Source organism: Hemicordylus capensis, chromosome 2, assembly GCF_027244095.1.
Source record: "Hemicordylus capensis ecotype Gifberg chromosome 2, rHemCap1.1.pri, whole genome shotgun sequence".
Lineage (NCBI taxonomy): Eukaryota > Metazoa > Chordata > Lepidosauria > Squamata > Cordylidae > Hemicordylus > Hemicordylus capensis.
This window is the reverse complement of record NC_069658.1, coordinates 75,118,037-75,144,226: the sequence shown is the minus strand read 5'-3', so window position 1 is coordinate 75,144,226 and position 26,190 is coordinate 75,118,037. Positions and strand designations below refer to the sequence as shown.

General features: G+C 43.3%; 1 protein-coding gene across 1 annotated transcript; it reads left to right on the top strand.

Annotated features, from left to right (window-relative positions):
• Nucleotides 1–134: 134 nt before the first annotated feature.
• On the top strand, nt 135–25,503 carry REEP5 (receptor accessory protein 5). Its single transcript, XM_053295135.1, has 5 exons — nt 135–397; nt 1,537–1,630; nt 17,771–17,909; nt 21,350–21,518; nt 22,672–25,503. Exons 1-5 carry the CDS (start codon nt 280–282, stop codon nt 22,719–22,721), a joined length of 570 nt encoding a protein of 189 aa, XP_053151110.1. The 5' UTR covers nt 135–279; the 3' UTR covers nt 22,722–25,503.
• Nucleotides 25,504–26,190: the final 687 nt, after the last annotated feature.

Here is a 26,190-nt window from a genome sequence, read left to right as displayed (position 1 = left end):
GTGGCGTCTTTGCAGTCCCGAGTAGGCGGCGGGGAGGACGGGCTTTAGGCTGGTGGGTGCTGCCTGCTGACGCTCAGCGCGCATGTATCCCGTGATGCTGCTGCTCTTTGCTGCGTCCTCCTCCTCCTCCTCCTCCTCCAAGGCAGGCCAGGCGAGGCTGGTGGTAGGCAGCAGAAGCGCCCGCCCCGTTTTACATTTCCATTTCCATTCCGGCTGGGGCGGATTTGTGCTTGCCAAAAGGACGGTTCTGCCTCGAGGCGAGCCGGGAGAGATTTCGCCATGACCGCGTCCATGAGGCAGAGGTTCGACAAGTTCTTGCACGAGAAGAACTGCCTGACCAACATGCTGGAGAAGATCGAGAGCAAGACTGGGGTGAATAGGTCCCTCATCGCCATCGGTGAGTGCCTGCCCAGCCTGGGGACATGATCGCCGTAGGCTCCCTTCCCTCCCCCACCCCGGGCCTGGCCATTCTTTCTCCCACTCTCCCCAGACTCAGTTCCCGACACCTCTGGGCCAGCACTGTCTTATCCGTGTGCTCCGGGCCCGTTCGCATGAGAGCAGTCAGGGAGGATGCCGCAAGCGGAATGGACCCTGTAGTCGCTTACGGAACTGCGATGTTCTGAATCTGTAACAAAATAAGAGGCAGCCCCCTCCCCTGAGGAGGGGCGTCATCTTCCAACCCAGCCTCCACCGCGGCTTGTTGTGTTTGTCCCTTGCATGCATCCTTTGGGAATACGCTAGGAGTGCGAGGTTTCCCTCCCGCTACTTTGTCTATTTCTTTCCTATGCCCAATGTGCTGGGTAGTGGGGCTTCTAGACTCTCGCGCCTGCCTCTCTCGGGCGATATTTATGGGAGAGCAACACATACACGGACACAGCAGGGTGCAATAATCTGGGGTGGTGCGGCGGAGCCTCGGTCGCTAGGATTGAATGTCCAGCAGCAGCAGTAGTCAACGGTCTGGTGTCGTCTTACAGCAGACCAGCTCCTTTCTGCTCCTCCTTTTCTTTTGCCTTCTCCTCGCCATGTTGGGGGAAATCTGCTTTTCGTGTGTGCTTATAACCAATTCCAACCGGGTGGGAACCGGCCCTGCTTTTGATGGCTTTGGGGGAATCCCTGGTTACTTCTGCTGGGAAAGGAGGAGGAGAAAAGAGTTAGTTACTCCCCTAAGATGGTAATTGACTAGCTGACGTGTCTGGGGCTGAGTCGAAGTCTCGGTTTCCCCCTCTCCGATGTGGCATGTACCCCTTCAGTATTACAGGTTAGTGCCTGCCCCCATCCCCCTCAGGTCATGTCTGGTGAATTTTTCTGTTATCAGTGGGAGGGCAGCAGAATGTGGTGCCTGGATTTCTTTTTGTTATGGGGAATTGTGGTTGAGAGGGAGCTCAGGGGAAGAGAAGATTTGCCAACAAAGACTTCCTTCCTGCTCTGCTGTGAAGAAAGTACTTCCAACTTTATATAACCAGGCATTGCCTTATGGGTATGTGTGTGTTCGGCCTCCCTACCCACTGACTGACTTTCTGCTTTCTCTTTGGATAGCCCTTGTTGGCGTGCTGGCTGTCTACTTGGTGATCGGCTATGGAGCATCCCTGCTTTGCAACCTGATCGGGTTTGCTTACCCTGCATACATCTCGTAAGTGTTCTGCTTCTGCAAGCTTGGAGCTGATCTTGAAAGAGATACTGTATTTTCATGCATAGTCCCCACCCACAGCAGGAGCCCGCACCTGCCTAGAACCCGCAGTTCAGTAAGTCAGTTCAAAAGCCCACACCCCGCTGCTCCCCCACAGTTTCCCCGGGGAAAGGGCTTGACAGTCCATAAACAGTCTCTGTGAATGTCTTGCTAGAAAGCCCGCAGCCCTTTAAGTCCACCACTTTCATTTGCAGAAAAAAATGGATAACCCATGAGTTCTTTGTGAGAAAATACGGTAGTTGGGCAGAGGGTGAATAGGGTGTGAGACGGAAAGTGTTCCATTCTTAATAGTTGTTTCCCCTTTTGCTACACTCTTCTTTAGTATTAAGCAACTGCCAAACCGTCATGTTGGGCACAGGATACAATCATCTTTATTCAGTCCATTGACCAACAAAGGGCACAGGATTAAATTTATCACAGTGTATGGATGTATTGGATTTCTTTGTCCCTGGATAGGGTTTTCACATCTTGAGGGCTTTGCAGTGGGACAGAACTAGCTGATGCAAACTCCTGTACAGTGATCCAAAGTCAGAACCCACTGTATGTCAAGGAGGGGTGGCAAGGTGGACCATGGTATTGTGGTGAGGGGTGATGGTGACCTCTCTTAATTAGGAGGCTTTCCTAACTAAGCTTCTAGGTGTACCAGACTGGACAGATACTTGGCAGCCTCTTGTCTTATGAAGAAGCTGTTGGCTTTCTCACAGTGGAACATCATGAAGGGAATACAGCCAAGTTTGTATCTGAGCAAATGCACAGGCCTTCTAAAAACACAGGGCACCATCCAGCCAGTTAAGCACTTTGATTTCAATGGGACTTATAAATTCTTAGCTTTTGTGCCCTTTCTTTGTGAGATGTAATTTTAAAGCAAATGCATTCTTGTTCTTGTGGGAATATGACTAAAGGTTCGATGTTGGAGACATCTGGTATGGATTAGGGTGAGAGCCACGCCTTAGTGTAATAGAATAAAACTCTCTGAAGCTTTGCTGGGAGAACCTTATTGAGAAGCGACTGAGATCTGCATTTGGTAAGAATGGTGAGCAAAGATGCACCTTCTAAAGCAGGGGTGGGGAACCTTGGCCCTCCAGCTGTTGTTGAACTACAACTCCCATCATCCCCAGCCACAAACAGCTGGAGGGCCAAGGTTCCCCACCTCTGGTCTAAAGTGATGATTCTCTTATATTTAGCAGGGGAAGAGCAACTGTCCCTATCCAACCCTAGCTCAGTGTTTTTCCAGTTGTTGCTGGTTTCTACCTTAAGAGTTTTTTAGACCATGATCCCTTTTGGAACAAGGGGCCATCTTTATCTATCTAGTTATGTAAACTGAGCAGTATAAAAATATTGGTAGTCATGGAGGTACAGACTGTTAGAAGAGCAGCCTTGCTGGATCAGGCCCGAGCTCTATCTAGTTCAGCATCCTGTTTCCCACAGTGGCCCACCACATGCGCCTGGGAAGCCCACAAGCTGGAGGTTTAAATTCACCCAAATAGTGCCTCATTGCAAGTGCAGTCCAGCTGCAACCTCAGTTACAGTTCTGCACATTCTCAGGGCAATAGTGTGGGGGGAAATTCTCATATATTGTGTGAACTGGTCCACAATGGGAGTTCTCCAGGATAAGAGGTCTGAGGACTAAATTCAAGCACTTGCTTAAAGTCAAGCAAGTACAGGCAACTTCCCCCATATTTTTTTAAGGATCTGGTAACAATGATAAAACTATTCAGAGTAAATTCATTATGACATCGTAGGATGATGACCAGTGCTCCCTCTAACAAGGCTTTCTAGATGTTGTTGACTACAATTCCCATAATTCCCAGCTGCAGTGGCTTTTGCTTGGGGATTATGGGAGTTGTTGTTAACAACATCTGGGAATCCTTGTTAGAGGGAACACTGATGATGACGTGTTAAAATGATGATATAATTTTATCATTGGTCTCTGTGTATGGAAACACTGTCAATTAAATCTATCCATCAAGGAGGACTTGCCTAAGCAATACATGTGTCAAAGATGTTTGTTCCACATAGCTGTTGGTTCATTATAGAGAGGAAACCTCAGTGGCTGTTGCCTGCACAGTTCATTGTTTCTGCAAATATACATAGTCCCATAGTGTGTGTTTCCTCTTTGCAGTATTAAGCCATTGGGTAACAACTGTTTCACTAATGCAAGCTTAAAGCCAAAAGCAGTCTTTCGATACTGGATAGAAATGCTATCAAGCTTTAGCTAAGAGTGTCTCTGCAGAAGTGTTGATGTTTCCACATGCAAGATTGAGCCTTTCAGTAGCAGCCTGGAGGGGAGGAAGTTTTCAGCTCTTGTTATCATTTTAGAACAAGCTGAGATTTGCTCGGTTCAAGCATCTGGGCAAAACCTGGCTTGTTCTGAAAGGGAGCCAAAAACAATATCCTCTTAGATACAAAGGAGAGGGAGAATATGAGTCTGAGGCTTGTGTGCATTGTATGGAACCAGGATTAAATCATGGTTCCATGTGGCATCTGAACTGAGCCACTGACTCAAAATGTATAAATTACACTTGAGATCTTTACACTTGTCCACAACCACAAGTCAAGGAGAATTGTTCAAACCCCATATAAGCGCATAAAATATCTAGAGGGTACTGGTGCCTTCTCTGTCTACAACTTTAAAGACTATCACACTTATTGTGAGGTTGATTTTCCTGTGACATGGTTCCACGTACTATCTGAACCAGGCCAGTTACTCTGCTTGGGGGCACCATTTAAACAAAGTAATCTTCTGTTCTGTAAAGTGAGTTACTTTACTCTGCTTATTCTTCAGACTACCACAGTACTCTAGTCCTTATTGTCTCGTATAAGGATGTCTGAGCCTTAGTGGTCTTTATCTATATAAAATCCAGTTCTGTTCTATACATCCTTTTCCTTATGCAGCACACAGACCCACTTTCTGTGAAGTATTTCCCCAAAATAGCACTAAACATGGCTGAATTTTGTTTTCAGAAGTAGTCTTTCATGTTTACCTTTTCTTTCCAGTGCATTGGATAAAAGTTGTTATGCAAATTCACATATTAAAAATTGTTTGAAATGCACACATCAGGTCAGTGTGATTATTCTCTGCTCATACCCATGTGCTCTTTACGGTAGATATTTTATGCGCTTATATGGGGTTTGAACAATTCTCCTTGACTTGTGGTTGTGGACAAGTTGCATGTTTCCTGTTAAAACTTAGTAAAAGCTAGATATAGTCAAAGCTTGTATCAGTGGTAACCAAATAGAAGTAAAAAACAAACTTGTTGAAAAATGAAACTTAAATACAGAGTGAACTGAGTACTTCAGTGTGATCATCTGGTAATGACTCATATTCAGTACTGATTTATCTCAAAAAGCCATGATACATTTGGGACAGAAGAATCTGTTAAAATTGCTTTTCCAGATATGCATCAGTCCAGCAATAGTCTTCCATGCATGGTAGGAACATGCACATGCAACAGAACTGATAATACCACTAACCTGCCTGTTTTGTGGAAACCTAGTGTGCACTATTAATAAAGGAATCCCATCTAACACAGAAAAGCGGTTGTGCATATTTGCACCTGATATTGCACCTGTGGAAATTGTCACAAAGGTGGTATACTCTAGATTAACCTTTACTTATTAACTCATATCTGCATTAAAATGCAGAAAGCCAGTGTAGATGTACATTAAGGAGCCATTGGTGTGCAGTATCTCTAGATAAAATCTTGTATCTATTCACCACCAGGATTTCCCCTAGATAGAGACCAAAATGCAGACCAGAACATGGTTAACTCTAGGGAGAAGCAGAGCAGATCTTTCTACTCATCTCAACCATACTGAAAGTGGGAATTATGGTCATTCATCATGGATGCCATTGATTTTTAAGGTAAAAATGTACAGGGGAATGACCATCTGTTACGCTGTACAGATAATTGTTCAAATAACTTCAGTGGGTCTCCTATCCAGGAGAGGGTGGAACCAGTATCCCTTACAGCATTTAGCCTGAAGTTCCATTGCTAGCCTAGATACTTTGTTGGCATAAACTGGAATATTGCCAATACTTTTGTCTCCCTCGCAACTACTCAGGGGCTGCCCAAATAAGCTAGAATGTTTCATTTTGGTAAATTATGTATTGAGAATTCCACAAGGATCCAGTTAAGAGTTAACTTGGAGCTAGACTAGATGAGATCCATGTTAGATCACGTCTCTTTATGTTCTTTCAAAGAGCAACCACAGATTAGGGAATCGGATTGCTGAGGGAGAATGAATAACTCTACCCTCACACCATTTCCCCAATAAATATTGTCCTGCCCAAACTGGGCAAAAAGCAGGTTTGGAAGGGCAACTTTTCTGGAAAATGGCATTAGGAGAAAGCACTGTGGTCAGTACAGCAAACTCTTACAAATGCTTTCTGCAAAAAATCTTACACAATCTTATCCAAAAATCCCCAAATATTATGTTTGGAAGTTTTGGGGAAAGGTTAAAAAGTTGTTTAAAATCACCTGGTCTTGTGGTAGCAAGCATGAATTGTCCCATTTGCTAAGCAGGGTCTGCCTTGGCTTGCATTTGAATGGGAGACTACATATGAGCACTGAAAGATATTCCCCTTAAGGGATGGGGCTACTCTGGGAAGAGTATCTGCATGCTTGCATGCAGAAGGAACACTGTTCTGGTTCTTCTCCTGGCCCCAGCTCACAGGTGGCAGCACTGGCACAGGGAAAAACTGCCCTCCCTGATTTCTCCCTGGCTCCCCATCACCACTGCCTCCACCTGTCACTTTGAAGTAGCTCTTGCCATGGCAAGCAGGTGGATCGGTTTTCTCATGAAAGTGAGAGAGCCTGTCTGCCCTCTTGCCACTGTGAAAGCAGACTGGAAATGTTGATGGAAGTGCATGTACCCTGATGGTGACCGTTGGAACACATGCACTCTGATGACGGCATCAGCATGCATGTGTGTTCGTCGCCATTCCCACAATTCTTGCTGTGGTGAGAAAATATATGGCCTCTCTCACTTTCCCTAGAGAACAGATCCACCCACTTGCCATAGCAAGAGCTGGGTAACAAGTGACAGGCAGAGCAAGAGGAGGAATGGTGGGGGAGAGAACCAGGGAGGGCAGGGGTGAAGGAGAGGTCTGAGCTCCAGATCATTGGGTGGTATGTTCAGAATTTCTTCTAAAAATATAAAAATCAGCCTTCCCCTGAGCATATTTTGGTGTAAAAAGTAGTGCATTTGGCTAATTTAAGTGGCAGGATTGTCCATTAAAAGCTTTGTACCTGCAGGTCATTGGGAGGTATGCTATTCAGAATAACAGGATATTCAGGGATATCTTGCAGCACTTACATGTAGTCTCGCATCCAAATGCAAACCAATGCAGACCTTGGTTTCACAAGAGAGAGCAGAGGAAAGGGGAAGAGAATGCAGTGGGGAGCTAGTAATAGACCTCTTCCTCTGTGAATGTGCCTAATGCTTTTTTAAAAAGCCATCTAAACTGTACTAAGTTGGGGTGCATGTCCTTCTTGGGTAAGAGGGGTGGCCATGGGGGTATGGCCATGAAGGCTGCCATGGAGAGTGCCTGCACTTCTGAATTTGTGACTACACCACTGTTTCTTTGATGTTTATGGTATAACTCTGGGAATGTGAAGACTGGATATGTAACAGAAAAAGAAAAAGGAATTGGTAGTGTACATCAGTGTTTCTCAACATTTTTGGAGTCATAGACTGGTACATTCTTTGTGCACAGTTTCCTGGAGCAGCAGTTAGTAAAGGGGTTGCCCCCCCCGACCCCACCCCCAGGCACCACCCAAAACAACTTCAATTTCAATAACACTCGTTTTGCTTCCTCGCAATGAACATTATCTCAGCAGCAAGGGCTGCCTGGCTAGAAATGAGCTCCGGAGAGCTCCCAGCAACGGAGGCCCCCACCAGCTCAAAATTGTTTTGTAGGGGTATTAATTCCTCATGGACCAGCACGGACTGGCACTCAACTGCTCATGGACCGGCACTGGTCCAGGGACTGGTAGTTGAGAAACACTGGTGTACATAGCCAAGAGCTGCGGCACTGTTTTTGATTCATCCTGGAGTTGCGTAGCAGACGTTTGTGCAAACTGTGCTTGCCATGCTGTGTTGCTCCTTCAAAGCATGTCATTGAAATATCCAGCCTAGACGGGGTTAAACCTTTCTGCCCACTGTTGGTGACAGTTCAGGCTGCTCCTCGCTAAAGGACTTGCTTCCCCTACTTAATGCACAAGATGGGAGCGCTTTGCTCAGTCTCTGTGGCATTGGAATGGCCATCCGTGTGTGCCTGTCTTCTTGGTTCATTCTACATATGCCTGAGAGCTGCTGTACAAGCATTTTAAATATGGCATGTGGCTGTCTTGATATGGTCCAGCCACATACTAATCTAACAGATGGAAGAAAAGAAACGGCTGGGAGAACAGAATGCAAGCCTGTTTAGTTTAGTTCAGCAAAGCCCCTGATACACACGAGATTAATGGCTCTACAGAGAGAGAGAACTGCAGGCTGCATGGTCTGAACCAGGGATTCTCAATGTTGGGTCCCCAGATGTTGTTGGACTTGAACTCCCATAATCCCCAACCAAAGGTGACTGGGGATTATGGGAACTGAAGTGCAGTAACATCTGAGGACCCAACCAGTGTTCCCTCTAACAGGGATTCCCAGACGTTGTTGACTACAACTCCCAGAATCCCCAGCTTCAATGACTTTTGCTTGGGGATTCTGGGAGTTGTAGTCAATAACAGCTGGGAATCCCTGTTAGAGGGAACACTGGACCCAATGTTGAGAAATCCTGGTCTGAATAGTAGTTTGTGCATTAAATCTGCAGCCATGTTGCACCTGATTTTCTTAGGTACAGCTTTGTTCTCTTCTGCTTTTGTGCTAAATTTGTGAGCCAAGGGTATCAGAGGTTTCTGTGCAGGAAGTTCCATTTATCATTGGAATTTTTTTCAGTCCCTCTACCATAACTGATACCCTGGTACCCTGCTGTGAATAAATGAGTATATTGGCTGATATTCTCCACAGCCCTATGACTTGTGGGGAGCCAGGACACTACCAGCATAGTGTGTGGGGAAGGGGGGAGGGATGTGATTTTCAGTTGCCTCTCCTCCCCACAAAAACCCCATTTGCTGCTGGGAATATGTCCCTAAGGGTTGCGCAGCAGCAAACACAGCTTTTGTAGGGAGGGGAGACAACAAAATCACGTCTTCCACCCCACATTATGTGAGGCAAGCCTGCAGCACAGATAGAGTCCCCACTTCCTGTGCAGGTAAAACTCATGCTCCACTTTCGTCCAGCCGTGGAGAAGAGCATCCATTGTATCTAGATTGTGTGTTACAAAATATAATGGTATAAGAGAGAAGGAAGAAGAAATAAGTCTGCCACTCTTGTTTAGTTTTCTTCTTCTAGACCACCTGATTTATGTGAGACTGATCTGGTTTGCCTTGTGGATTTCCAGACTCTGAAAAATCACTTAGGTTTTTTTCTTTAATCGTTGGGCTCTGTTTATATAATAGGAGAAAGCTAAAAGTATATGAAGACTCATGTAGCATAAAGGCTCAAAAGTATTTGAATGTTCATGAACACAGAATATTTGGTAGAAAATGTTGTAGTTTGTTAAATTAATATATAGCAAGAACATGGGTTAGAGCATTAGGGGGAAGGAATTCTTAGCTTGTCAAAAGATTCAGTGGAGGTAACATGAATGAATTTCATTTTTTAGACTCTGGAGCTTTTCTCTGCTTCAGGACTCCATTTGGCGCACTGTAGTTTTGTTTTTTGTTCTTAAAATTTTTATTAATACAATAGATACCAAGCAATTTTTTCCTGCAAGATCCATACCTTCCCCTAACAGATGCTCATATACTAAGCCATATACTTTTGATCCTTCATCTATCAGTTGGACGTTGGGCTGGGGAGGGATGCAACCAGGCAGACATTTAACTGGTGCAGTTTTCCTAATCACTTCCTAGAGATGCTACTGATGAATTTCTGCCTGATGCATCTCTGCTCAAGGCAAAGTGTGGGTGCATGGAGCCAGATTTCTAAAGCCATTATCATATACCAGACTTTACAAAGTCTTTACAGCTTATAAGGCATGGAAGTTAAGACTGGCACCTTAACTTGCAATTTCTGTTCTTTTTAGAGCATGAATGAAAATGTAAAGTGTCTTAACTCTCATCTTAAACTGAAGGCTTTGGGATGACTGAATAATCTATTGGGCTAAATTTCTTTACCACCAGAGCATACTCTGCTGTGTGAGGGCTTTACTGTTTCTCCTCACACCCTTCAACAGAAACAATAAGTGGAGATCCACAATTGACTGTGGGTGGGAGAGGACAAAGCTGACGGACTGCATGTTCCATCTTATCCTGCCTTTCCTTGAAGGATCTATGATGATGAATATTCATATACCATTTTCCAATAAAATTTCCCAAAGTTTATAGAGATAGAGATCAAGAAATAGGCTCCCTGTCCCCAAAGCCTGGGCTTACAATCTAAAAAAGAAACATAAGATAAACACCGGCAACAGCCACTGGAGGGATGCTGTGCTGGGGATGGATATAGGGCCAGTTGCTCTCTCCCTGCTAAATAAAGAGAATCACCATGTTAAAAGGGGGTCTCTTTGCTCATTTAGCAGGGATCTTGGAGTCAGCTTATTGGATTCTTATGAATGTGGCTCCAGAAGGCTTCTAATACCAGCCACCTTGTTAGACTTTCTCCCATGGGGAGTAAAAATGAGCTCCAAGCTGGGTAACCATCCCTGCAATCAGTGTTCCCTCTAACAAGGATTCCCAGAGGTTGACTACAACTCTCATAATGACTACAACTCCCATAATCCCCAAGGAAAAGCCATTGCAGCTGGGGATTCTGGGATTTGTAGTCAATAACATCTGGGAATCCCTGTTAGAGGGGACACTGCCTGCAATGTATTTCTTCAAGATGACGATGCATTTATTTGTATGTCCCAGTGGAAGGCAGCATGTTTCTGGAGACCTGCTTTTCTTCCTCCTAAGCATTCCTGCTCTGTAACAAGGGTTTCTCAAGCTTGGGTCCCCAGATGATGTTGGACCACGACTCTCATTATCTCCTCCCATGGCAGTTGTAGTCCGACAACATCTAGGGACCCAAGTTTGAGAAAACCTGCATATCAAGTAAGTGTGTGTGTGTGTGTGTGTGTGTGTGTGTGTGTGTAAAGCCTAACAGTTAGTGTGATGTATCATATCACTTCTGGCATGGTCCAGTTTTCTGCCAGCTCTATGTCCTGAACATAGAGCAGAGTTGCACATCTTCAGCCTTCCAGCTGTTTTGGGGCTATAACTCCCATTCTTCCCAGGCACCGTGGCCAATAATAGGGAATGATAGGTGGTGTAGTTCAGCATCTGCAGGACGGCCGCAGTTTTGCAGCCGTAGCTTAGAGCGCCTCTCATTTGAATTTTTAATTTGCATTTCAAAAGTGATATATATATATATATTCTTTCTCTAGAGCTTTCTTTCTTTCTCTGACCACTAATTTGTATTCCAGTAATTTGTTAAAACAAATTATGTAATGAAAGTGAACCTGAAGAGGCTTTGGCTTGGGGTTAAAAAAAGGACTCCTTCAAATAAATAACAGCAGGAGTGTTTAATGTCCTGATCTGGCAGCTAAAGCGGAAGAACAGGTTCACATGGCAAACATGTTCCAAAATGAATATGTGGGGCAGAATCAGTGACTGGAAAAGGGGATTATTAACGCTTCTGATATGCACCACTTTATCCCCTGCAAACATTCCCCTGTCCTAGTTGGGCTTATTTCCAGTCTTGGAGCTTGATTGCAGACAGGGGGAGACTGTTAAAAGCAGCTGGGTCGCACTTGCAGGGGAAAGGTGCTGGCCATTTCTCCCCTGGAAATGGTAGCAATAGCCAGGCATCTACAAATCCACTTGCCAGCTCGCCAGTGGTGAGTGCCCTCAACACATCTCCTCACTAGGGGTCTCATTTCCACTACCACTTTTGAGAAGGGAGGGAAACAGTAGGAATCCTTTTGGAGCAGTAAGTGAGGGACCCCACTGATTCTTACCATCTCCATATCCCATTACAAATGGCAGAAGGCCTGGTTCTTTCCCGAATCCTCTGAATGTGTGCCAGAAAAGGATCTGAGGGAAGATTGGGGATTGATGGTGATGGCCAGTGTTCCTTCTAACAGGGATTCCCAGATGTTGATGACTACAACTCCCATAATCCCCAGCTGGAATGGCTTTTGCTTGGGGATTATGGGAGTTGTAGTCATCAACATCTGGGAATCCTTGTTAGAGGTAACCTGGTGATAGGAACATAGAAAGCTGCCATATACAGAGTTAGACCATTATCTAGCTCAGTATTGTCTTCACAGACTGGCAGTGGTTTTTCCAAGGTTGCAGGCAGGAATCTTTCTCAGTCCTATCTTGGAGAAGCCAGGGAGGGAACTTGGAACCTTCTGCTCTTCCCAGAGCAACTCCATCCTTTGAGGGGAATATCTTACAGTGCTCCCACATCAAGTCTCCCATTCATATGCAAGCAGGGCAGACTCTGCTTAGCTAAGGGGGCGGGTCATGCTTGCTACCACAAGATCTAACTGCTAACTTGGCAAAGAGGCAACTTTTAATGTGGTGATTTTCTTTATTTAGCAGGGGGAGAGTAACTGGCCCTATCCACCCCCAGCACAGTACCTCCAGTGACTGTTGCTGGTGTCTATCTTATGTTTCTTTTTAGATTGTGAGCCTTTTTGGGACAGGGCTACATCTTATTTATTTATTATTTCTCTCTGTAAACTGCCCTGAGCCATTTTTGGAAGGGTGGTACAGAAATCAAATAAATCAATAAGACCAGCTCTCTTCTCTGCAGAATGACACATAATGGCTGGCAAGTGAGCTAAGCCTAAATTTGTGGATTCCTGCTAATGCCTTACAAGACACAGAGTTAGCTCATACCTTATGACTACCTGCTTTAAATCCAAACAAAATGGAAGTTACTCTTTGTTCTGCATCTTTGGTGTATAGATGCCTGCCATATGGGTCTATGTGTGTGCAGAAAGCAAAATAATAACTTACAAAAATGTAAAAAAGGAGATGGGCCCTGCCTGCGGACTCCTTATCAAGAGCATGTGAAGCAGTAAAGAGAGTATGATACAACAAGATCATTAAATGCTGCATGTTCTGCTTGAACAGTAGATTTGTGTTTTACTCCGTGAATCCTAACTTAGCTTCCATCTGCTTAGTTTGGTTCCAACCAAGATCAGGTGATTGCAAGACTCTAGATCTCCGCATCCTGCTCAGGTTTTGCAATGCTTCTGTTAGCTCCAACAGGAAACAATTCTTTTGCAAAGTGCTTCTGAGCTCAGTTGTTGGAAAGCTTGTGTTTCTGATATTAGGAAACCTAGCTGAAGAAATTGTCATTTATTTTTATAGTTCTTATCGGAACTAAAGAAATGTTGACCAGCCCTCTTTCCCTTCCTTTTGCTTTGAAATCTGCCTTGAAATCCCTTAGAACTAGAGGTGCATGTCTGATTCATGGAACACATGGAGCCCTCATACCAGGCCTACGAGTTCCATATAATAGATTCATTTGGAAGTCCTACTGTTGAGAGTTCCCTTTTTATTTGTTGCTTATTTCATAGTAGAGAAAAATGATCTCTGAACCAGCCCCAAGTTTAAAACATACACCCATTTGTCCACTTACTACAGGCTAGATAAGTGATGTGGCCAAGTGAGTTGTCCTGAAAATGCAGATTAGTGTGTGCAGGTGTGACTTTCTCAGTGCGGCTTTCATGAGACTTTCCAGTGATAACTCCAACTTGCACCAAGTAAGCAAGTGAGTGACTAACTGTACAGTTAGTAACTCCTCTTTCTCTGCCGCCTTCTCTGAATCGGTAGGAAAACAATCCATGCTTCTCCTACTCTTTCAGTGAATGCTGATAAGTAGAACAGGAATTCTTATCGGCATTACTAACGTTTAGAGTAATATGGTAGTAATTCCACTGAGTAATTACTCTATGGTAGTAAGAGAGTAATATGGTAGTAATTCCTCCTGGGTTAAATAATCAGATCCTGAACATGCTGTCTTTCTCTTCTCCCACCCTAAAAGACCAATATAGGGATAGATGTTTGTGTTTCTTAATGGCATTTTTGTTTTCCACAGCTGAATGGAAACTAAGTGTCAGAATGGGATCCGTTTTTCTCTTCCCATACTAGAACCTGTTCTTCTAGTTCCTGGCCTATTTTATCTTTGAAGTGAGAGATGGTTCTGTAGGTCAAAACAGTTGTATTACACATACCGGTAGTCAGTTTCAGGGTCTTTTGTGTGTGTGTTTGCTTCAAGCAACATCAAACTTTGTGCCAGTTTTCTGTCCAGTTTTGTGTTTTATTTCCTAATGTCACAGTGTTAATTTTCCAATTCATATCATGATGATATGAATCTGAAAATTAACACCTTGACATTAAAAAAAACAAAAACAAAAACAAAAACCACCAAAAACAACTGTGGACAGAAAATTGGCACAAAGCTTGATGTTGCTTGAAGCAAAAACAAAAAACCTGTTCTGGCAAGATGGTCAGAGGCTACTGAACAGAATCCTGTACCTACATTTGCTTTACGGTAGGCCAAGTAAATGGATTAGAAAGCCACATTGATTTAAATAATACCTGATTTGGCAGCAAGTGAGTGTAAAATGCCATAGCCTTAAATATATTGGCTCTTACGCCACAGGTTTGAATCACTGTTCCCTCTAACAGGGTTTCCCAGATGTTGTTGGCTACAACTCCCAGAATCCCCAGCCAAAGGCCATTACATCTAAGGATTCTGGGAGTTGTAGTGAACATCTGGGAATCCCTATTAGAGGGAACACTCATTTGAACCCTCTTTCTTGCATCCTGGGAGAACTGGATAATATGAGGCTGTGGCTCTGTAGAAGAGAACATGCCTTGTGTACACATGGTCCCAAGTTCAATCCATGGCATCCATCTCCAGGTCAGGGCTGGGAAGGAACCCTGTCTGAGACCCTGGTGAGCTGCTGCCAGTCAGTGTAGATAATAGTGAGTTGATGGACCAATGGTCTGACTCAGAACATAGGGAACTGTTGTATGTTCAGCTTGATTTCACTTTGATCTGAGTTTTTGTATCTAATGGATATGTTAGTTCTAGCAAACAGTATAATTACATGCTCTGCCTGATCTTGATTAGAGTTCTATGTTCCAACAGAATCACTTGGCATAAGTGATTATTAAAGTAATTATTCATATTTAATAGTCAGCAGCAGGAGCTTTTGGCTCTGGCTTCAACAAAGTTTAATGCCTGGTGGAGGAAGGGGTGCCGTATTACAGAGCTCCACTTGAAATTTGCACAAGAGCTTTATTTACTAAAAATAAATAGCAAAAAAGAATTGTACAGAAACAATCAAATAATGATGTATGAGAATATCATTTCGTGGAGGTCAGATTTAAAACATTGAAAAGGCAATGTGAACATTTGGGCATAAACTACTGGTATTGGAGTGGAGGAGTATCTAGTTTCTCTTGAATTTGTTTCATTTTAATCTTTCCCCCCTCAGTTTGTAAATATAGCCACATTTTTCTAACCGCTCTTACAGATTTAGCAAAGAGAATCTTAGCAGCTATAAATATATAGTATGTGTCATTGTTCTGTTGAATTACATAATTGATATATGTCAGAAGAAAGAATAAAAGAGCCCATAGGACAAAATAACCCAAGCACCATTCCATCAATATTCTGATTTTGTTCCCAAAGCTCTTTACTGTACAATTACACCAGATAGTTTGCTATGCTTTCTTTAACACATCCAGGAAGTTGGTTTATAGGTATTATTTATAACAGGAGTCGCCTATAGGCTTGAAACAACTTTGCCTGATACTAATATTCAAGGAAAACGTATGACCTTTGTTCCACAAACTTTCCCAATGCATCTTCACTTTTCAATGAGCTGCCTCTTGTATTGTGAAGCAATGGGCTTGAGGAATGTAGCTATACTCGGAGAGCATGTTTAGCACTGAAGTGTAAGTCGTAATAATCTCACAGGGTTTACTTTTAAGTAAAGATGCTTAGGAGTACTTTGTTGTAGCCTGATCATGTTTTCCAATAAGGCTATAATGGCGAAGGTTTTTTGGTGGTGGTAACCCATTCATGGAATAGCCTCCCCAGTGAGGCTCACCATAAGCTTTTAATGGACTAGAGCCCATTCTTACTACTATCTGAAACTAAAAATAGATCTAGTGGGACTCTCCACCAGGGCTGTCCTTAGGGCATGACAAGCAGGGCGACCACCCTGGGCCCCACTCTTTTAACCGCCGTTAGCAGGGGTGTACCAAGGTTGGAATGGGCCCAGAGATGAGATTTTGAAATGGGCCCCTCGCTGCCTTCCTCTCCTTCCTCCTGGCTCCATGTCTCTGCTGCAGAAGAACATTAAGGATACCTGTAATATAGTGTAGCAGATTAACAGAGGACAGGAGACTACAGTTACAAGGTGTAAACAACAGCAGAACCAAATAATACAACAGTATCAGCTTTGTGAAATACAAGGGGGCAATTTATGTTTGCTAGCACAAGACCAGCTCTCCTCCCCTTCTGTGGGTTCCAAAGGAAGCTTCTATTCTGAGCTTAACAATTTTTGTCAGGGCTGTAGCCTGGCAGGACATTTTTTTTTTTAATTTTTCCTTTGGAAAAGGCAGGTGGAGGGATATCCAGGCAAACCAGTTTAAAATTAGCAAACAATCAGGAAGGATGCTAGGCTAGCTCCACTCTTCCCCAACCCTCAAGTACTTTGAGCCATTCTGGGAGCAAGGAAAATTTTGGGGGGAACTTGTTTGGTTGAAAAACAATTGAATATATTTTCAACAATCATGGCACCATCAAAGAACCAATCAATAAACCCCTGCTGCCACCCCCTCTTTCCTTTCACAGAGAGGAAAGTGACTCATTGGAAGTTGGAAGAAGATCACTTCACATGGGTCATCAGGACAGAGGGAAGAACCCAATCATTTAAAATAATTTTTTAAAAGTTAAAAATTGCTCAGGGACAAACAATCTCTCTTTCGCTCTCCCTCCCTCCCCTTCCATAAATGTGGGAAGCAGAAAAAAATCATACACACAAAAAAACAGATAAGAGTTGTTTGACTTTCCTTTCCACTTGAGCAGCTTGTTAGCTTCCAGTCCCAGCTCTGTCCTAACTACACTCAGCTGCCGCATAGGGGAGGAGGAGCTCAAGAAGCCTCGCTGCTGCCTCTGCTGCTCTTCTCCACTCTGACTGACAAAAAGGAAATCTGGAGTCACAGAGAAGCTGCTTGTTGGGACTGCAGCTCACACTCGTGGCTACAGGACTGGCCTTGGGGGCACCTCAGAATGCCCCTCAGAGGCTGTGGGCCAGGAGACATTCATCTCCCTTGATCTTATTAACAGTACGTCCATGCCCATTAGAATTAATTGGAAGGGGGCCATGCACTGACTGATTTGCCCTGGGCCCCGCACCCCGCCAGGGTTCTTGAAAGACAGCTCTGCTCTCCACCAGACTTTATATAGAGGAGATGACATCTGTCCTATCTCTAGCAATGCTGGACAACATCCAGAATAGTCAGTCATGACTTGTCTTGTTGATTTCGATGATCCTTAGTCATGACCACTGTTCCCTCTAAGGTGTGCACATGTGTGCGCACTCACACATTTTCTGATGTCCGCTTAGTTAATTTTAGATCCCGCTTAGGTTGAATCAGGAAGGCCCCACTCTGAATGCAAGTGCGCGCACACTGCCTTGATACTGCCACCCAGAACAAAACTCATTCTGCACACAGATGAAACAAATTAGAGAGAACACTGGTCATGACTAACTTGGGTCCCACTAATTTCAGTGGAGCCTAGTAATGCCCAAATTAATGAGGATGCTGTGTATTATTTACAGGGTTGGATCATGGTGCAGAGCAAACAACTATGTGTTATTGTGCCAGCACTGAGGCCCAGGGCTGCAATGCTTGCTATACCATGCCATTGATGGTACCAGAGGTTAGGAGCAGGCCCAGTGTTTCATGGTAATACTAAGATGGCTCACCTTTTTAATGTGTTTTCTTTCAGCATCAAGGCCATTGAAAGCCCTAACAAAGATGATGACACACAGTGGCTAACCTACTGGGTGGTGTATGGCATCTTCAGCATAGCAGAATTCTTCTCTGACATCTTTCTCTCCTGGTTCCCTTTCTACTACATGATGAAGGTTTGTTGCTCACATTTCACCACCACCTACAAAATGGCCTACTTAGGAGTTTCCAGTGGGTCTTGGGTATTGTAGAGCGGTTGCCAGAGTGCCAGCTCAGCACCATGTTTTGTCTTTAGCTTGAAAACGGGTGGGTGGATCTCAGACTTACGGGAACTACTATTTCTGCTGAAGCATGAGGTCCACCAGCTGAAGTCACACAAAAAATAGTGATTAATAGGGTAGACTGTACATTTAGACGGCTATGTGATTCACCCAGGAATTTGTTTTCCATACTAGAAAGGAGCTTACGTTCCTTGCACACAAAAATAAACTCCTGGTTTCTTTCCCATTTCTTTCTTAGTTGGGGGATGAGGAGAGGGGGAAGGCTTTTCTGTTCTGTTTAACAATTGGAAGTCAACAGGTCTTGTTGATCTACTGCAAATATCACCCAGAGAACAACCAGTAGATCCCAATCTACCTTATGCCTGTCCTTGCTCTAAAGCATACAGTGAAACGTGATTTGCAGTAGCAATCCAGATCCTACAAGGTTGGATAAAAGAATTCAGAAGGAAAGACAGCACGGCATGGCTTGTGCAGGAAGTTGACTTCCTGTACCAAAGCTATTGTATGAAATAGTGGTCCTGGGCACTTATGCAGTGGAGACAAAGGAGGATTTTCTTCATTCTTACAATGATGAAGTGAAATTCCAAAAATCGGAAGAGGAAAAATAGTTGAAGTGTGAAAGGATGACATTGATACTGTAGCTTAACGTAATATTTCATTTGCCAGTGAAGTGTACATGTTTTTTAATACCTAAAAACTAGGTCTTACGGTGCTTTGTTGTTCATATTGTTTCAATAGCATGTCTACAGAGATGTGACCAGTAGGTAGGTAGGTGTGTGTGTAAGAATGGTTTCGTGGGAACAGGGTTGATAAAAAATTGATTTAAAAAATCAGATTTTTAATTTAAATTGGATTTTATTTTTTTTAACCAGTTTATTAAAAAAAAAGAACCTAGGTCAAAGATATACTCATGAATGTTAATTATAACTTCTAATTATTTTCTATGAACATGTTAACAGACATGAGACCTGATCAATCCTATTCTGCAGGTGGTATACATGCAGTGCACATAGTCAAGCCCTTGCCCCCTCCCCCAAAGTGCAAAGACACTTAGCCCATTCACACATTATGTTCAACATTTGTCCAAAGAGTGTACAGTGTACACAGGTACAGATCTGAATACAAGTACAGTTATTCACATGTTATGTTGATTGCAGGCACAGCAATACTCTTCCTTTCACTACTATGCATTTGAAGGGCCTGTATCCAGGTTCACTTTTAAAATGAAACCAGGTACAGTCATTCACACAAATATGCGTACAGACTTCTGTACACTCATACAGCATAAAGCTTGAAGTTCTAAAGAAGGTCAGTGAATGGAGATTTGGGGAGATGGGGTAGATCTATCTGAGGAGGAGTCTGCACAGGATGGGGAGGGGAATAGAAAGTGAAACCAAAAGTGATTAGAACATATTCATGCAGTCCTGAGAAATTTTTTTCCAAGTGTATCTTCCATTGTAGAAGGGAAGGGAAATGCCTATCATGGCAGCAGGCCACAAGAGACCCCCTTTAGGAATATTTTAATGAAGTTCCTTTACCTGTGGATAAGATGTGCATGTGTGCAAAATGCAAACAGGGTAACATAGAAATGCAAGGCTCGGCTGTCCGAATGATATGTCATTATAAGAAGTGTGTACCTTTTTATAAAATTGAAACCTACATCTATCCCTGACATGTATTAGGGTCATATTAGACAACAAGAATAGGCTTTAACTACAAAATGATGATTAAATAGAATATGCCTGACTAGTGATTTAAATCATTAAAATTCAGTCCTTCAGTGCAGCGATTTAAATCTAATTGACTTAAATCAAACCAACCCTGGTGGGAAATTGCACTCTTAGTTTTGAATTATAATGCTCCCATTCGCTTGCAAGCATTCACTTATCTACTTGTTTACATGTATGTGGTTTTGAATATGCCGACACCCATGGTCATGCTGACATGTATTCTTCCTGTGACCAAGTATGCCAGCACATGTTCAATCCCACTGATGGTGTGTTTAAGATGAGCCTTGGCCATTGTCCTTGGTAATACCACATTTTAAAAAAAACAAGCCCAAGGGTAGTTACAGCCAAATCCGAATTTCAGCTGTGAAGGGTCTGACCTCCCCCATAGGATGTATGTAAATAGATTTTTCTTGAACTTTGGCTGTATTGGAAAGATCTCTTAAGATGCATGAGGCTTTCTTTATTAATGGAATGAGAGCTTTTTGGTCCTATCGGGATGCCATGTTACTTGGTTGCTTGTTACCCTGTGGAGGCTGGGGAAGGGCGTGGCATCTCTCCTCTGAGGCTTTCGTTCCCTTTGGGGGCAGTGGGGATGAGAAGGGTCCAGGCTGGTTGGATCCCAGTGGGGTTGAAAGGGCAAGGAAGGCAGGGATTGCTGTAGGAAACAGCTCCAGGGAGTCAGCTAGGTTGGGTGTGACAGGAAAAAAGCAAGGTCAGGAAGGGGCGGGGCTGTAAGTAGGCTATAAGCCCTGTCAGCTCTGCACTGGGGTATTACAACACAAGGCAGCTGATGATGAGCTGCTTCTGAGTATGGGAGCCAGGAGTTCTCCCGGAGTGGGAACTGGCCGAATGCAGCAAGCCAGGAGGACGACTCTGGTGCCAAGCTAACCTCCCTCTGGCTGTTCTTGAGGCTGACCTTTTTGGGGTTGCTCCAGTTGTACTGGAGTTCAAGAAGGGTTAGGAGCCCACCTTGTCCCCTGGGAGACTGAGAGGTCCATTTTTAGACGTAGAACTATCTCTGGCCATACTAATAAGTTATTGTTGTCTTGTTCCTGAATAAAAGAGACATCAGCAAAATTGCTGTGTAAACAAAGACTGCCATTCACTTTGCGGTGACTGCTCTTGTCCTTCACTGCCCTCTCTCCATTCCTAGCACTTTACAGTTTTTGCCATAAATGTTTTCAGTGAGTGCCAGACAGTGTTCACTGTGTATCTTGGTTTACTCGGAGCTCTCACAATGCTGTTAGGCTCATGATTGCATTTGCCTGACTCCGAAGCCCTCTTCCATTGTGCGCAGGAAAACACTTTCTTAAAACTTAAGTTTCTTTACAAAGCTCTGTTGACAGTCAGAAAGGCATTTTGGATAAAATATGGCATGTGTGTCTCAACTAAATGGGGGGTGGGGGCAGGATGTGCATGGGAGAGACGGGCAACCCCAGTTATCTCAGAAACAAAAGGGCAGCGCATTCATCTTCCACATCATGTCCAAAGCCTCCTGGATGTATTCGTTTGAATTATAACATTCTAGGTCTTTCTATATCACCAGCAGTAGACAGGGCTACACTCTCTGACTTCTGGGTGTTCTCCTTCCTTTGTTTTATGCAGTGTGGTTTTCTGTTATGGTGCATGGCCCCAAGTCCCTCAAATGGAGCAGAGTTACTTTACCACCGAATTATCCGCCCTATCTTCCTAAAGCATGAGGCTCAGCTGGACAGTGTTGTGAAGGATCTGAAAGACAAAGCTGCAGAGACGGCAGACACAATTACTAAAGAAGGTGAGGTGAGCCCACCGGGGCCTATTTTTCCCAAGGAGCTCTTAACACTATGGGAGTGGTTGTCCACTAATAACTGGTTTTGGATAGTCTTGCTGAACTGGTGTACTGAGAAGCCCTCTGAGATGTGGGTCTGTTTCATTAGAGTAACTTTCTACCCATAGGCTTCAAACTAGTTCTTATTGCCCTGCAAGGATTGGTCTAATATGGCCTTACTAGCAAGCATATGAAAACTAAGTAATTCTGGATGTAGTCTCCATTCTTTCGTCTTTGTCCATAGGCAATAGCATTGGGATTGATCTGCATAATAGAACTGAGTTGCTCCATGAAAGGCTGTGTGTATCTTGCAATTCCATGCTTGTACTGTATGAGCCCAAAACGTGCTACTGGGTGCAAGCTTTAATTTTTCAAACACAAAGTCTCACATGCATAGGCAATAGCTGAGAAACTGGCAAAGGTTCCTTTCACTTAAGGCGACCAAGTCTCTTACAAAGCCTTGCCTCCAAAGAAAGTGGGAGGAATGACTCGCTCTTAGATAACCTTCACTAACAAAGGAGGATGAACTATCCAAGTAAGCAAGTGAATACAAATACTGCCTCACAATACTGCACAGCAAGCTGCTCGTCTAAGCAACAGGCATGCTTGCTGCTTCTGTGGCACTCTAAACCCCACAAGTAGGGAGGCTCCATGTCTACTAAGGAGTGCACCCTCGCACTTCTTCTGCTATTCCCATTGGAAATCATGGGGGTGGCAGCAAGAGTGCAAACATGCACACTTTGTTGGCGGGGGGCACTAGATGTGTATACAGTGCCATGGAAGCAACAAGCATACCTGTTGCTTAGACAGGTAGCTTGTTGTGCAGTGTGTGAGCCATAAAGCTTGCAGAATTCTAGCGCTGGGCATAGTCTATCAAAAGTATGCTTGGTAGATGATATATCGAGCTGGATTAATTCCAGAAGCTTGGTTTCCTAGCTCCTTGGAAATCTGGTGCTGGAGAACTATGGCACTATTTCTACCCCGCCCCCTCTTCCCAGGATTGTTTTGCAAAGCTTGATAACTTTGACATAGTTTTCCATCTGTATTTGTACCAATAGTACAATAGTTTTGGATTACTGAATGATACTCACTTATTAAAATGTGGATTTTCCCCCTCCAGCAAAAAAAGCAACAATAAATTTACTGGGCGAAGAGAAGAAGAGCACCTGAACCAGTTAACTGGAAGATAAGTTTCCTCATCACTTCCCTTATACAGCTTGATGTTACTGGGACTGTGGTAGAGCAATTTGAAAATGTTGCCTTGGAAACACTTTTTGATTTTATTAAAGGAATTTGTTTGTAAGCTTGCTTGCTTTTTTGCAGTTCTCTGTATTGAAAGTAAGCGTTTTTAATTTAAAACCAGTGCAGTGTGTGGCATCTAAAGCTTATGCAGATTAGTTTATTCATCTCCTAAGAAGAGAGAGAACTTTCAGTAATGTCTTGTCTTGCAGTTACTGTAAAATAAAATATCCACCCCCTCCCCCAGCTCTGCCCATTACACTTTGTTTCTTTGTGCATGCAATCTCTATATGGAAAAGTTCTGTTAATATTTGTATGGTTCTTGCTGTAATGTTTAGTTTTATATCAAAATATGACAGTAATTTTCTTGCATGTGTGTGCGTGTGCATATACAAAGGAAGCTGTATGTTAATATGTATCCCCTCTCCCCTGCCCCCCAAACAATGTTGTAAACAGTGAAGTCAGGTTACAGTGCTGAACACTGATATTGTTGTTGCACAGACCGCATATATCTGCAGTATTCGGACCAGAGTATGTATAGCTGTAGAAGTTGTCCTTCAAATACTTAAAAGCACATTTTTGGTGACCACATGCTGGGAAGTTATTTGCCAGAGTTGGATGCAGTGGAGACAAGGGAGAGGTGATGCCTATATGCTCACAGAAGTGCCATCCCACTTTACTTAGCAGGGTAAGCAGTGTCCTAGTGCTGTATATGCATGGCCCACCAATGGTATCCCAAAGCCCAGTATCGCTCTCTGCAGAGGCTTCACCATGTGGTGTCAATCAGATCGGGTGCTCCTTGGCCTTAAACTCCTTAGTCTTTCCTTTGAAGGGTGGTAAACAGTGGCAACATGAATGATAAATGATGCTGTGTCTTAAGGAAAAGTAGGTAGGATTAAATGCTAATATTTCATAACTGCCCACTGACTAGAAGCAAGATCACATTTCTATTTAAAAACAACCCTGTTCAATTGGTGTTAAAACTGCACAGGAGGTAGGTCAGTGGACAGTCTCTGTACAGTAGCCATTCATTTCTGTGGGGCTTGCAGGCACTGGATTAAGCAGAACAACAAAAATGGTCTTTCCAAATCTTGCTTTTCTTGCAAAGGCTACTTACCCAAAGTCCTGTTTGCAGGAGGGGTATGGTTTCCCTGAAGGACTATTGAACTACCATCTAAGTCAGCCCAATGCCCTTAGAAGTTTGCAAACATACCATGGTGATAGCTATTCTCTGCTGTTTGGCCTCCCCATCCGAAAATAAGAGTTACAACTCTGGCTACAAAGGTTTCGCTCTTACAACCAATAGCCTACCCTGTCTAAATCTAACCAGACCTTTATAAAGTCACCTAAGGTAGTGGATATCATCGCATCTTGTGTGTTTGTTAATTTCATAATGCCTTACCTGGTTTCCCCCATATTGACAGATGGCAAAAAAAACAAAAACAAAAACAAAAAACAAAAACCTAATGTCCTTAAGTTGTACTTTTCATAACAAAATAAAGGGAGGGAGATAATTTGTGCCACTTTTAATATAGGAGCAAAAGAAAGACCAGACCTGCATTGAATGTTTTTTTTTTTTTTACATTGACTGACATCCAGCGCAGCATGAATTTCCCCATGGAAAATGGGGGGCCATGCTTGTTCAACTTCCTGTTTCGCAGAGCCCCCAATAATGCCTTTGAAGGACACAGCAGCCCCACAGCTAAGGATTATGGACACTTTGTCCATAATGGATGTCAGCCATTGTACGTGTTGCAAATTGCTTTCTTCAACATGAAAAGTCATGTAAGTTTGCTGTACATTCCAGTATGTGCACAATGTGGGTTATATACGAACAAAATGCACGTAGAGAAGGAAGTGGGAGAGACAATGTGTGTCCTTCTCTTTGAGGGATACAACTCCTGCAGCTGCAGACTGCTTTATATACTCTCTCAGCTGAGTGCCTTCTGTTCACGAGAGAGCTATAAAGTGCTGGCACTGACTGTTACGAATAGTGAAACGCTGCAGTGAAATTGCAGGGCTCTGCTTGACAAAGACACAGTTTAGCTGCTTCAGCCACCATTTGTAGGTGGTGCTAGTTTAAAAATAGTTTGCGATAACTTCTTTTAAGCCGCCATGGAGCTGAAAACAATATAAACTGAACAGCCAGTAGGTTTCTTGTCTGTTAGGAAATGAAGCATTCAAAGCCAGTCAGAAAGAGATTTAGAAAATGTTAACGTTTTAGCTGCAAAATAACAGCCTTCCATACTGTGACCTTTCATTGCTATTGCATCTTTATGTGCTGTGGATAAATTTAGTGCAAGCTGAACTTTATTCAATGGTGCCATAAGGGAGTAATGGGTAGACCTGTAAATAAGTTATTGCACTCTAATAGAATCAGATCAGCTTTACAGTCTAAGGTACAAAACAGGGGAACTTAAGGTGCAAGCAAGTAGACTTGAAAAATGTTGCTTTCTCAGAGATAGTTATTCTCACTTGGAGTATCTAGAGAGTTATTCATATTGAAAGATATGGTAGCTTGATGGGAGTATACTTTTGCAGCAATCTATTCTTCACTTGCAAATAACTGCACTGGACTTGATTAAAATATGTAAGGTTGTGTGTGTTTTCTTGGCAAGTGTCGGGAAAATCTAGTATGTTTTAGCCAACCTGTGCTGAAGATGTAATGTACTTAGAAGAATACATACAAATAAAGAACAGTATCTTACAATAATGTGAAGTTTACATTTCTTCATAAAGACCATCATATCACATGTAGGAAAGCTACAGTCACAGAAATAAAATTATGAGAACATTCAGTTTCATCCTGTATCGTACTGCAAAAATGTGTCCAGCTAAGGAGTCACACTCGGGCTCTGTATTTGCATCGTAAAAGTAGCTACCACTACTGATGGTAACTAGTGGGCATATCCCAGCAAAAGTCATCTTGGTAGAGAGATCCATCATTTCCAACTTGTCACTCATATGGCGAGAAATCACCTTTGGTTCTATCCTAAAATTTCCCCTTCCTTTCTTCCACATATATTTTAAAAAGCATACACCAGTTTTGCAAAATTTACAGCTAAACCTCTAAAACTAAGATAAACAGGAACATATTTCGACAAGAGTTTCATTCAAATAGTGACATGATGTTAATATTTAAAGGCGGTTTTAAAATAATGACTTGCAACTGTGCAGAGCCCTGCTGAGGGTAGTTTGGGGTGTGTGCACTTTGTCATCCTCCTCCTGTGTTTGTGCGTGGAGAGGCTCCATGGCTGCTATGAATAGTGCTGAAGTGACCTTCCTGGGGAGGAGAAGGGTGTCAATTTGGTTGGGAAGTTCTGTCAGGCAACTCCCTTGCTGCACTGGTGCTTCTGTGCTCTGAATGGCAGCCATGACATTTTAAACCTCTTGCTACACC

Excerpts from the sequence above, each read along its gene's own strand:
- REEP5 (XM_053295135.1), top strand. The coding sequence starts at position 280 with ATGACCGCGTCCATGAGGCAGAGGTTCGACAAGTTCTTGCACGAGAAG. Across the intron at positions 398-1,536 it reads TAGGTCCCTCATCGCCATCG|CCCTTGTTGGCGTGCTGGCT; the intron begins GTGAGTGCCTGC and ends CTCTTTGGATAG. Across the intron at positions 17,910-21,349 it reads CTTTCTACTACATGATGAAG|TGTGGTTTTCTGTTATGGTG; the intron begins GTTTGTTGCTCA and ends TGTTTTATGCAG.